The sequence below is a fragment of the Myxine glutinosa genome, chromosome 2 (assembly GCF_964187855.1).
Source record: "Myxine glutinosa chromosome 2, kmMyxGlut1.1, whole genome shotgun sequence".
Lineage (NCBI taxonomy): Eukaryota > Metazoa > Chordata > Myxini > Myxiniformes > Myxinidae > Myxine > Myxine glutinosa.
The window spans coordinates 41,684,632-41,698,392 of record NC_136262.1 but is presented as its reverse complement, the minus strand read 5'-3'; the positions used below and the strand labels follow the sequence as shown (position 1 = coordinate 41,698,392).

Sequence of the window (13,761 nt, the reverse complement as noted above, 5' to 3'; positions counted from 1 at the left end):
AACTGCAAATTGTGCATGCTGATGAACTTACTGATCTGGATATTTGGGACGTTTTGAGTGCTCCGGTCACACAGGGGACTCACATCCATATTATGTTTCTTTTCCAGATCACCTGATGGGAGCAAACACAACAGGATGATTATATTGGGAAAAAATTCAGCTTCTTGCAACATTTGATTAAAATTCCCCCTCTCCCCCGTCCCCCCTCCCCTTGGTTTTGTTTGTACCCTTGCCACTCCACGTGGTTGTCAGGCCGACCATACTACTCACCCTGATTGAAGAACTCCTCACAAACACGCTCACTCCAGCGTTTGCTGATATCCCACATCCGACACGGGTTGCAGATGTCAGCACATTTGAGGGCAATCTGTGAAATGCAACGTACAGAATAAAATTCTCAAAAAAGAAAGAAGGATTTTTTATCGCAAGCACAAAATATAACTTCGAAGTTTTCCCAACTTCCAGTGCAATCCCTGCACAAGATTATTTTTGTGATCACAAACAGTTTGAGTCATAGTTTCTAACCCCAGAATGTCATCCCCAGAAAGTGTGGAGGAGATGAAACACACCTGCAGCACCAAATGGCGGTGCTTCACATTGTCCAATGAAAGGTCACTGGCATCCAAGTGAGAACGAAAGCTGCTCAAATAGTCATTTTGCCGAGTGATGTCAGTTGCAAGGATAAGTGATCCCAGGTCAGTCTCAAATTGATGTCTGCAACGGTATTTGTGACTCGGTCATATTCAGTTTGAGTATTCAGGTATCATTTTGTTAAAGCTCTGACATCACTTGATGTGGTATACATGTATGACATTAGATTAAGGCAGTTACGATTGTGCAGAAAGAAACACAGACAACCAACAATTTGTACTAAACACTGCTCCAGCAGTTTGAAACAAATGAGAAAGAGCAAACTTAGCCTCAGGCGACAATGTGATGGGACATAGATATGAGTCACAATCAGCTAATATTATATACTAGCAAAAGTACCCAGCATTGCCAGGCAACGTCGAGTCGTGATGGGAATATTAAGAGAGGGGGGTAGAGAGAGGAGGAGGGAGGAGAGTAAGGGTAGCGAGGAGTGGGGAGGGGAGAGGAGTGAGGATTGGAGAGGAGTGAGGGGTGGGGAAGAGAGGAGTGCGGAGGGAAGATGAGGGGTGAGAGGGAGAGTATGGGTAGAGGAGTGAGGGTAGAGAGGACTGAGGGTAGAGGGGAGTGAGTTTTTTTTTTACCCATTTTGCATTTTTTGGTTTACCTAACTTCGTGCAGCATCTAACTCAAGGATGTCCAAATGTCACACACGTCCATGCCCGTGGGATTCCCACAGGTGCCCCACTATTCTAATAAATAAAATTCATCGGATGTCTGTCTGTGTGTTTGCATTTTTTGCAAAGACCGCTGGGCCGCCAACCACTAAATTTGGCACACAGACCAAGTCCGACCTGGGGGTTGTCCTAAGGATATTTTCATGCAGCACCTCAGCCTTTAAAGACCCCTGTTACATGCTTGAGAGAAGACTTTTTATATGCTTGGGAGATTAGACCCCTTAACACCACAAAGATGCCCAAGACTCATTACACCATTAAGACATTTGAAGATCCCGAACACCCTGAAGACCCTTTAAACCTCAGAATACCCTAGAGACCCTTTGGATTCGAAAGACTCCAAAAGATCCCTAAGACCTTTGAAGACCCATAATATCCTGTAAGACCCCTTAACACCCCAACGACCCTTAAGGCTCTTGCCGGCCCTGAGTTCTTCAGATGTTACAATCGCCACTGTGCATTGGGATAAGGATTATTCACCCACAAACACAAGATATAGAGTAACCTTGCCCAAACTACATCCACAATCACATTCTTGTACTTTATCCCCCATCAACTTCACTTCGTCTGGTGCTTAACCAAGCTTTGATCCCAGTACAGAAGCCTTCCCTTCTCAAGTGTCTCTGACATGGTGAACGTGGTCGTGGACTGTTCAGCAAATGCAAAAAAAATCTTCTACCACATTTGGTGCATTTTTTTTCTTTCTTTCGAAAATGTATTGGTTGGTTTCCTGGAAGTTTTCCTTCTCCATCATGATTAATTTATTGGGATATCTTCTTTCCTGACGTGTTCTGCCCTAGCCTTGTATTATATGCTAATATTTTAATTCCTGAAACAAAACAATCTCGGCAGGAGGCCGAGCCCCAAGGTCTGCTTCTTGCAGGCACCTTTTGATGGACTCTGTTGTTCTCCTGCCTTACAAATGGCCTCGCTCCCTCCATCCTCTTACCTCCATCCTCCTCCAGCCCACCCAAGTCGCACGCATTTTTACATAATCCTACACCTGGTTATCCTCTCCATTTCGAAACTGAAATCTCACCTCCATTGCTTCATTCCTGTATTGTCTACGGCTCCCTGTGTCTGTTCTCTCATGTTGCTCCCCCAAGACTTTCAAGAGTGCACCCAATCATCATGTCATGCTTCCATAGATACCCCTCTACTATCCCTGACCACCCACCCTCCACTGCACTCCCCTCTCCCCACTGCACTCCCCTCCCCCCCCCCCCCCCCCCCCCACACACACACACACACACACACACACACACACAATCATATGTGATGTCTTTGCCTCCCTGTTAACTTTTGGTATTTTGTCTGTGAACCTCCAAACTTCTGTCATTTCACTCCTCATTCAGCCGAGACTTATGTATACAAAGTACAAGAATATTTTAAAATTTACCACATGAAAAAGTTGATGTTTGCAAGACATCAATAAACTAGAACAGCACTCGGTGGAGCGCGCATACCTCCGCCAGGCTGAACAGTTTACGTTTTGTGTCCAACTGATGGGCCAGATCTGGATTCGGAGCTGAACCAAAATTTAATCGACTTGTTATTGTCACCTAACCAACTCTTCCACTAAGTTTTGTCATAATTCGTCCACAACGTTTTGAAATATTATGTTATATATCGTTTTGGCTCTGTATATGAATAGTGAATAATCACTTAAGAAATTAAATAATTGTCTTATTCGGATCTTCACCAAAATCGAAGCGATTCGTCCTTGTCACACACACAATGTGTACACCAACTTTCGGCCGAATCCGTCCACAATTTTTGAGATATCGTGCTATATATCGTTTTTTCCCCCAATCTCTCAATGGTGAAGAATCACTTTAAAAATTCTCAGATCTAGATCCGGATCTTCAACAAAATCTAATTATTTTATCCTTGTCACATACACACAACCGCTCCACCAAATTTCGTCCAAATCCACTCACTACTTTTTGAGATATAATGTTCACAGAGAAACAAACAAACAGGGGTGAAAACATAACCTCCATCCACCTTTGGTGGCAGAAGAAATAAGGAACGAGTATGGCACTCGGTAGAGCACATAACTCCACCAGGCTGAACAGTTTACATTTTGTATCCACTGATAGGCCGGATCTAAATCTGCACCTGAACCAAAACCAAATCAGCTTGTATTGTCAAATAACCAACTCACCCGCCTAGTTTTGTCACAACTCATCCAAAACTTTTTGAAATATCATACAATATTATCGTTTTTGGTTCATCTCTCAATGATGAAGAATCACTTTAAATTTTTTTTAAACCTCGTATCCAGATCCGAATACAGATCTTCACCAAAATCAAATCGATTTGTTCTTGTCACACACCCAACCTGCCCACCAAATTTCGTCCAAATTTGTCCACAACTTTTTGAGATATTCTGCTTACAGAGACAGACAAACAAACAGACAGTGGTGAAAAATAATCCTTTTGATGGACCCTGTTTTTGATGGAAGGAGGTAAACAGTATACGTGAAATTTTGCAATAAAAGTTGCATGCGGGGTAACAGAAACTTTTAGAAGGCTAAAAGTATTAACTGAAGGATGTATTATTTAAGAATTTAAGAAGTCCACTACTATTTGTAGCTGTGATGGAGGTGCTGGCTCAGAACGTAAAGGAGGGTTTACCGTGGGAGTTGTTGTATGCAGATGATCTGGTGTTGATTGCGGAAAGTATGGATGGACTGAAGGAAAAGATGAACAAGTGGAAGGAATGTATGGAGACAAAAGGTCTGAAGGTGAATATCGGAAAGACGAAGGTGATGGCAAGTGGTAAAGCATGTGGTGAGGTGGAAAGAACTGGGAAGTGGCCCTGTGCTGTGTGTAGGAAGGGTGTCGGAGTGAACTCCATTCAATGTACAATGTGCGCTGAGTGGGTTCATCAAAAATGTAGTGGTCTGAGAGGGTCATTAACCAGTGTGGCAGCTACATTCAAATGTAAGGTGTGCACAGAGGGAGCTGCAGATGGAGGAAATGTTGAGTTGGATCTTGGAGACGGCGTGAAGCTGGAAGGTGTGAAAACATTTTGCTACCTCGGAGAAATGCTGAATGGAGAAGGTGGATCAGACTCGGCAACGGTTGCTGGAGTGAGATGTGCATGGAAGAAGTTTCGGGAACTGAGTGGCGTGCTGATGATGAGGGGAGTGTCGTTGAAGCTGAAGGGAAAGGTGTATGCTGCATGTGTGAGAAGTGTTATGATTTATGGGAGCGAGACATGGGTAATGAACGTAGAGCAGCAACGAAGGTTGGAAAGGGTGGAAATGCGAATGGTTCGACGGATGTGCGGAGTATCGTTGAGAGAGAGGAAGACAAATGATGAATTGCGAAAGATGATGGGAATAGAGCCTGTGATTGATGCTGTGAAGAGGAACAGGTTGAGATGGTTTGGTCATGTGTTGAGGAAGGATGAAAGTGACTGGTTGAGAAGAGTGATGGAAATGAATGTAGAAGGAAGTAGAGGACAGGGAAGACCGAGAAAGACTTGGCTAAAGATGGTGGAAGAAGAAATGCTGGCAAGGGGGTTAACAAGGAGAGATGCAGAAAATAGGGCAAAATGGAGAAGATTGTCATGGGGACCGCAAGGCTAACCCCCGCTCTAGCAGGGAACATGGCCTTTAAAATGCATGTTGTGTTGTTGTTGTATTATTTAAGAATCATACCTTTTTTCAGTTGGCAGGTGATCAAAAAGTCCAGATTCTCGAAGCATTCCGACTGCTGACCTCCAGTGATGCTTTTCCAACACAGAGGTGTTCTAAGAAAGAAAATATTTGATAAAGCCATATTGGCAAAAAAAAAGGACGTTTACAAACGATACAGTGCCTTCAGAAAGTATTCACACCCCTTGACGTTTTCACATTTTGTTGTTACAGCCCGAATTTAAAGTGGATTAAATTGAGATTTTTTTGTCACTGATCTACACGCAATACCCTATAATGTTAATGTGGAATTCTTTTATGGGAAATATTTACAAAATAATTAAAAATGAAAAGCTGAAATGTCTCGAGTTAATAAGTATTCAACCCCTTTGCTATGACACTCCAAATTGAACTTGGGTGCATTCAATTTCCTTTGATAATCCTTGAGATGTCTCAACAACTTGATTGAAGTCCATCTGTGGCCAATTCAATTGATTGGACATGATTTAGAAAGAAACACACCTTTCTATATAAGGTTCCACATTTGACAGTACATGTCAGAGCAGAAAGTCTACCATTAAGTCCAAGGAACTGTCTGTAGAACTCCAAGATATAATTGTGATGAGGCATAGATCTGCGGAAGGGTATAAAACTATTTCTAGCGTTGAAGGTTCCCAAGAGCAGAGTGAGCTCCATCATTAAGGAATGGAAAGAATATGGAAGTACCCAAACTCTTCCAAGGGCAGCTGGCCGTCTGACCAAACAGCAACTGGGCAAGAAGGACCTTGGTCAAGGATGTGACCAAGAACCCAATGACCTCTGACAGAACTACAGAATTCCTTGGCTGAAATGTAAGAACCTGCCAGAAGGACAACAATCTGTGCAGCACTTCACAAATCCAGCCTTTATTGTAGAGGGTCAGGTGGAAGCCACTCCTGAGAGAAATTGCACATGGCAGCACACCTGGATTTTGCACAAAAAAAAAGCATGGGAAAGACTGAGAGCATGAGGCAAAATATCAGCCATGAAGCATGGTGGTGGCAGCATCATGCTGTGCGCTATGGAGATGCTTGACATCAGCAGGGACTGGGAGACTTGTAAGGATAGAGGGAACAATGAATAGAGCCAAATACAGGCAAATCCTTGAAGGGAACCTGCTTCAGAGTGCTGAAGATCTTCGACTATGGTTGAGATTTATGTTCCAACAGGACAATGACCCCAAGCATACAGCCAAAGCAACACTGAAATGGTTTCAGAACAAGAATGTGAAAGTCCTTGAGTGGCCCAGCCAAAGCCCAGACTTGAATCACATTGAGAATCTGTGGAGACTTGAAGATTGCTGTTCACTGACGCTCCCCATCCAATTTGACAGAGCTTGAGCAAACCTATAAGGAAGAATGGCAGAAACTCCCCAAATCCAGATGTGCAAAGCTGACACAGACATACCCAAGAAGAATCAAAACTATAATTGTTGCCAAAGGCGCTTCTACGAAGTATTGGCTCAAGGGGTTGAATACTTATGTAAATTAGTTATTTCATTTTTAATTATTTTGTAAAAAAAATAATAATTCCACTTTAACATTATGGGGTATTATGTGTAGATCAGTGACAAAAAATCTCAATTCAACACATTTTAAATTCTGTCTGTAACACAACAAAATGTGAAAGTCAAGGGGTGTGAATACTTTCTGAAGGTACTGTATAATCATGCACTGTATATTTGCAAGCTTTATGTTGCATTCATTTGTTTAAGAAAATTAAAAGAAAACATGAATAAGTTAATTTTAAAATAATGATAACATTAGCTTCCTACCCCCACCCCCATTGTTGGTGGTGGGCCTCACAAGATAGAATATACACCTTTTCCATCCCCATTTAAATCCGTGTCAGGCATGAACTTTTCAATTCAATTTGCCTGTCACTCAGAATGCACCTGGTAAAGGCTGGCCAAATGGTGTTTCGTCTTCACCAGGTAGGGCTGGTTCACCCCAGGGTGATCCACATCATGCGCAGATGCAGCCAGGAGGCTGACCATTATGTCCCAGGGGGTAAGATGAGGAGCGAGCTGTGGGGCAAAAACATTGGCATTTCTTAAGTTCTTAAACTCTCAAAATATATGCAATACTCTAAAGCCTTTTTTCAGGTAATTTCAGCAAAATACAATCATGCCATGGCCATTTTGAACCCATTCACAGTGTGTCAAGTTGGAGCATTGTGGAAATACAAATAACTCGTGTGAACTTTCGAAGAAGAAGAAGAAGAGAAGGAACTACTCCTTTCGCATCTTCAGATGCATAGGGCTGCGAAATAAGTTTTTCCTTGGCCAGGACTTTCTCAACAATCTGCTCAAAGATGTTCTGTCACTTAAGGTCTTGGGTCTCACTATGATCTTTGCCATGATCTTTCCTGGGAAAGCCACAAGCTGTCCTCCAAAGGTAGTCTCTGTCGTGCGAAGTCTTTCCTTGGCACTACTGAGCTAATCACCACATACAAAGCTTACAACCGCAGCTTGATTGAGTACTGTTCTCCCCTCTGGGCTGGTGCTCCTGCCTTACACCTAGCTCGGCTTCATGCTGTAGAAACCAATTTTAGAATAATTGGAATCTCCCGTGATTAATCTGATTCCGAGGGCCTTTCACTCTCACCGCAGGCAGGTTGGTGGTCTTTCTGTCTTTCACCGACTCCTCTCCAGCCTTGCAACCCCTGCTCTGTTCCCCAAATATTCCTGCAGGATGCAGAAGGTCTGCCACTCTGCCTGCAACCCTCTTCTGGTGAAACCGCCATAATCAAGACTCTCTATTCACCTTCACTCTTCCATTCCTGTTTTTTCCCACCTCTAGAACAAACTCCCACACTCTCTTCAATCCCACTCATCACTCCAGGTCTTCAAAGCAGCTGTTCACCACCATCTCTAATCTTCCCCCATCCAAAACCTTGATCTTTTCTACCCCCGTTAATACACCCCAAACTCAACTCCTTCAAATTCCCTGTTTTCTTTCCTGAAAGCCCCTGCAGTGTCCATCTTGTTAATTCCGCCACCTAAAGTGGACGGAAGTTATGTTTTCACCCCAGTCTGTTTGTCTGGTTGTGAACAAGGTGGACCGGTTGTGTGTCTGACAAGGACGATTCGATTCGATTTTGGGGAAGATCTGGATTCGGATCCGGCTACTAGAATTTTTAAAGTGATTCTTCACCATTGGGAGATTGGGCCAAAAATAATATAAAGCAGAATATCTCAAAAAGTTATGTACAGGTGAAGCTTGGTGGACAGGTTCGGTGTGTGACAACACCGACTCGATTCGATTTTGGGGAAGATCCGGATTCGGATCCGGCTACTAGAATTTTTAAAGTGATTCTTCACCATTGGGAGATTGGGCCAAAAATAATATAAAGCAGAATATCTCAAAAAGTTATGTACAGGTGAAGCTTGGTGGACAGGTTCGGTGTGTGACAACACCGACTCGATTCGATTTTGGTGGAGATCTGAATCCAGATTCGGCCTATCAGTGAGATGCAAAACAAACTGTTCAGCCTGGCGGAGGCAAGCGCTCTACCGAGTGCCCTTCTAGTTTATCCTGTGTACCCCCACCCCAGCCCTGTCCCTTCCACAGATCTCCTGATGTCCCTGTTCTCTACTGTTGTGCCCTCTCTCTCTCTCTCTCTCCCTCTCTAGTCTCCCGCTCCCTGTATTGTATGTTCTATGTGTTAGCTCTTACATGAGCCTCAACTAAATATACAAAAAAGAAGGCACAATCCTGGACAGGTCGCCACTCCGAAGTAGGATACTTCAATAACTCATTATTCGCAGGAAGCTGATATTCATTTTGCCGACCTCAGAAAGATGACAGGCTGAGCAACCCACCTGGTATTATTTTAATGGCATTACAGGGGCTCAAACTCAGGACCCTGGGATCTTCAGCCAGAAACCTCAACCGTTAAGCCAACACCATGCTTTTGAATGCTATACTGTTTTTTGTTTTTTTAAAGATACAGTTCGGTCAAGTTCAGTACAAACGGTGCTGAAGTTGGCAAGTGAAGGATATGGCATGTGGGAAAGGATAACCCAAACCCATTCCATCAAACAATATTATTACAAGAAAAACAAGATAAAACTTCAAAACAAAATACCAACTGCTACTTTAGACCATGTTGCAATTCCCCTCCACCTCCATATACCCCTCCTCCTGTCTTCCCCCCTGTCCACCTCCATCCCCTCTAATCAAAAGACCCTTTACCCCTCTTGTGCATAATAAATAACATAAGAAGGCTTTGATTTTGTGTTCATAATATCGGTTTATGGAAGAGTGATGTGACAGAGGGTTAAAATGTAACTAACTAGCAGTGGGGACACAAGGATGGGAATGAACGAACAGGAAAAGATGAGAGAGAAAGCAGTGGGAAGTGGAGGGTGGATTAAACTGAGAAAATGAGCATTGACAAAAGGAAGAGAATTAGATCTAGGATAATGAGAGAAAGAGAAGGGACGAAGTAGAGTGTGGGGAAAAGGGAACGAAGCTGCAGAGGAGACAGTAAGGGGAGGGAAGAGAAGAGGCATTAGTGTATGAAACATATATGTGGCGGGTGAGTTGAAATATCCTGCCATGTATGCGTGCGTGCATGCATAATCCTGGTGTTGGCTTAACCGTCACTGTGGCTGGCTCGGGATCCTCGGCTCCTGAGTTTGAATCCCAGCAGGCCATTGAATTAACGCCAGTTGGGGCTGACTCAGCCTGTCATCCTTCCGAGGTTGTCAAAATGAGTACCAGTGTACTGGGTATTCCACATCTGATGCGGAGTAGCGCCCCCCGCCCCACCCCCACCCCCACCCCCCCAATATTTCATAGAGAGATTGCAATGCATGTGCTTTCTATTGCCAATGGCCACCAGAAGCGACTAAGGTATGAGTAATAATAATATGGAAGCGTACATAATAAATAGATGACCCAGGCATTATATTTGTGTCTTGTTCATCACTGAATAATCTTAAAAATCTGTATCCATGACACTTTCTATTATTATCTTAATTATCCTCTAATTGCATCGTACAAGTTCACATTTAAGCAAAAGTGGCAGCGTGTCATGGAATACCAAGATTACGTAGCCTACATGAACATGTCTTTGAAAGTCAGTTTATCAAGAGCAACCAGAACGCAAACCTTATCACTCAAAATGCAAACCTTATTGCGAACGTGGTGTTAGTGGTGAGAAAATGGAAAAGTGCATTTAAGCAAAATAATGAAATAAAGGAAAAATCTGCAGCAACAGAAACAAAAGATTACCTAACATACAATATTGGCAAATAAATGGCAAACAAATGAAAGTATTAAAAAGGAGACTGAGGGAAACATATGTGCACAACATTGGAAGTTGCATCAGAGAAAACCAAATAAACATGTGGAAAAGATAAACTGATCTGTTCAAACCAGCGTTGTGCAACACCACAAAAGAGGTGGTGGGTGGGTTGTTCCGTTTCACATTCCCATCTGAACCCCTGATTTGTGGTGCAGGGAACCCAGTCGTTGAAATCGCACATACCACATACGCAATTGCCCATTATCTACGAAGGTCCACACAATTGATGTGAAAATACACCGACGTCTCCGAATGTCCGTCCTACATGCATTATAGGTACAAAATCCTCCATGAGCTGAAGATCAATGAAGAAAATGAAATAAAAGCGTAACCCGATGTGGATCGGCTACAAAAGGCCTTCACAAAAGCATCCCACACTCGTGGATGATACAACGCATAGAGCCGGACGAAAATTGAACCCAAATGTAATTAACTTTATGGAACGCAATGAAACACCAGCTTGACAATGCATCACTCGGAAGGAAGAATTCAAATCCCAGATGTTACAATGCAACGACATACCTCGTACATTGCAAGGAGATAATACTCTGATAGTACCGAAAATGGAATTTTGATTTAAAAAAAAAAAATGTTTATATACCAAATGCAAATTTGTACCAGGAAATAGAAGGAAAAAAATCAAAAGGGACTTCAAAACAACAGTACAAAAGCTCGCAAACAGATAATCTTATAACTACCGAGGTGACGAAGAGGGCCACCAAATCTGCTGCAAAATAAACAAGAAAAAGAGCAATCAGAGATTGCAAACCCTCACCAGGATGTATTTTCAGTGGTTTTTATGGCTTTTATGGCTTTTGTGTTAAAACAAATATGGCGGCCGAACCACGTGACCGATGACGTCATCATTCTTTTTTTTTTCTAAACGAATTTATTCCTCGATTATGCTCAAGAAATTTCATTTTGATCGGATGAAGTTTTGTACTTGTCGAATTATGACGTCATAATGGAGGCACCTATGATGTCATCATTAACATATTTTATTCCCCATGGAGAGTTCTTTACAATGAGCCATGTCTCACTTTTTTCTATTCAGCACTTTTGGAGATATGGAGGTGCAAAGTTTTTCGGTTTTTCCAAGATGGCGGCCGAACCACGTGACCGATGACGTCATCATTAAATTTTTTCCCCCACCAGTTTATGCCGACATGGCGCTCAAGAAATTTCATATTGTTTGGACGAAGTTTTGTACTTGTTGAATTATGATGTCATAATGGAAGCACCTATGACATCATCCTTAACATATTTTATTCCCTATGGAGTGTTCTTTACAATGAGCCATGTCTCAATTTTTTCTGTTCAGCACTTTCTGAGATATAGAGGTGCAAAGTTTTTCGAGTTTTCCAAGATGGCGGCCGAACCACGTGACATATGACGTCATAATTATCATTTAAAAATTATACAGGTGGAGTTGCACCTATGGTGAAAATTTCCTGTCAATCGGACCAAAGGTTGCAGAGAAAATCATATTTATTCTGTGCGGACAAACAGACAAACAAACGGACTCAAATGCAATACCCTCTCCTCTGGTGAGGGTAACAAGAAAGAGCAATCAGAGATTGTCCAAGATCAAGGACACCACATAAACGGCTTTGAGAAAATGGAACGACCTAGTCAAATTGGCAAGTGCGGGTGCTGCATCGTCAAAGGCGGCAGCTCCGATCACCTCTCCAGATGAAAACACAACCGCATGTACAAAGGCGTCACAAAGTGAGCAGAGTAATCATACTTTGCGATAGCTGCACAAATTCAACATCCCTGTCTCGGCAAGGCCATGGACATGTGGAGCTATGCAAGCAGATAAGAACTAGAAGAGTGCATAACTCCGGTAGAGCACATACCTCCACCAGCCTGAACAGTTTATATTTTGTATCTCACCGATAGGCCGGATCTGCATCCGGACCTGGACCAAAATCGAATCGGCTTGTTCATGTCACCTACACAACTCATCCACCAAGTTTTGTCATAATCCGTCCAAAACTTTTGAAATATGTGTATATATATATTTTTTGTACTAACCACGTTGTATAATAAATATATATATATAAGGAAAATGGCCTTTAAATGCCTGTTGTTTGTTGTTGTATGTATATTCATATTGCTGAATTCAACAATTCAAGAATATTGTATATTCAACCAGCATTGCTGGATGGGATACCTTAATGGCGGTTCACCACTGATGGTATGAAATCGGGGGGGAGGGGAGGGGAACGGGGGGGAAGGGGAGGGGAACGGGGGGGAAGGGGAGGGGAACGGGGGGGAGGGGAGGGGCGGGGAATGGGGGGGAGGGGAGGGGAACGGGGGGGGGAGGGGAAGGGAACGGGGAGGGGGGGGAGGGGGGGGAGGGGAGGGGAACGGGGGGAGGGGAATGGGGGAGGGGGGAGGGGAGGGGAATGGGGGGGAGGGGTGAAGAGTGGGAGGGGGGAGGGGAACGGGGGGGGAGGGGTGAAGAGTGGGAGGGGGAGGGGAACGGGGGGGAGGGGTGAAGAGTGGGAGGGGGGAGGGGAACGGGGGGGAGGGGTGAAGAGTGGGAGGGGGGAGGGGGGAAAGGGAGGGGGGAGGGGGGAAAGGGAGGGGGAGGGGGGAAAGGGAGGGGGGAGGGGGGAAAGGGAGGGGGAAAGGGAGGGGGGAGGGGGAGGGGGAAAATGGAGAGGGAGGGGAAAATGGAGGGGGAGGGGGAAAATGGAGGGGAGGGGGGAAGGGGAGGGGGAGGGGGAGGGGGAAAATGGAGGGGGAGGGGGGCAGGGGAGGGGGAGGGGGAGGGGGTGGGGGCAGGGGAAGGGGGAGGGGGAGGGGGAGGGGGGAGGGGGAGGGGAGAAGGGGAGGGGAGAAGGGGAGGGTGAAGGGGAGGGGGAGGAGAGAGGAAGGGGAGAAGGGGAGGGGAGAGGGGGAAGGGGAGGGGGAAGGGGAGGGGGAAGGGAAGGGGGGGAGGGGGAAGGGGGGGACGGAGGGGGGAGGGGAAGGGGGACGGAGGGGGAGGGGAAGGGGGGACGGAGGGGGGGAGGGGGGAGGGGAGGGGGAAGGGGGGATGGAGGGGGGAGGGGGAAGGGGGAGGGAAGGGGGAGGGAAGGGGATGGCCAGTCAACAATGACGTTGCAGTTCTCATGGTCGGAGAGCAGCACAACAATCGGACATCGTCCTGCATATTCGCAACAGCACGAAGCGGATTTTGGAGACTCACTGATCCTGTGACGTCCTCCAGTACCAGCGTTGCCGGGCGGGGGAAGGGAGACCCGTACATTCCCAACCCGTACATTCGCCCTCTCGACTCAAGCTCACTCGGATAAAAGCCTCGCACAAATTACACCGTGAAGGCCCAATGGTCATGTCTATGCCACAAATCACGGGCGCACTGAATTGAAAATATATAGAATGCTCATACTCCGTGAAAAGTGAAGCCGCCGTGTCGCCATCTTGGT

The 13,761-nt window shown here is 44.9% G+C and overlaps 1 protein-coding gene across 4 annotated transcripts in view; it reads right to left on the bottom strand.

The window, feature by feature from the left end:
* Window positions 1-13,761, bottom strand: part of LOC137421850 (high affinity 3',5'-cyclic-AMP phosphodiesterase 7A) — a 111,739-nt gene that overhangs the window by 5,823 nt on the left and 92,155 nt on the right. For all 4 annotated transcript variants that reach the window (XM_078773220.1, XM_078773219.1, XM_078773222.1 and 1 more), the window contains exons 8-12: window positions 6,906-7,037; window positions 4,997-5,088; window positions 570-714; window positions 271-367; window positions 32-112 (exon numbers count right to left, since the gene is read on the bottom strand). In XM_078773220.1, coding sequence (XP_078629346.1) covers window positions 32-112; window positions 271-367; window positions 570-714; window positions 4,997-5,088; window positions 6,906-7,037 — 547 coding nt within the window. The remainder of the gene's footprint in view (window positions 1-31; window positions 113-270; window positions 368-569; window positions 715-4,996; window positions 5,089-6,905; window positions 7,038-13,761) is intronic.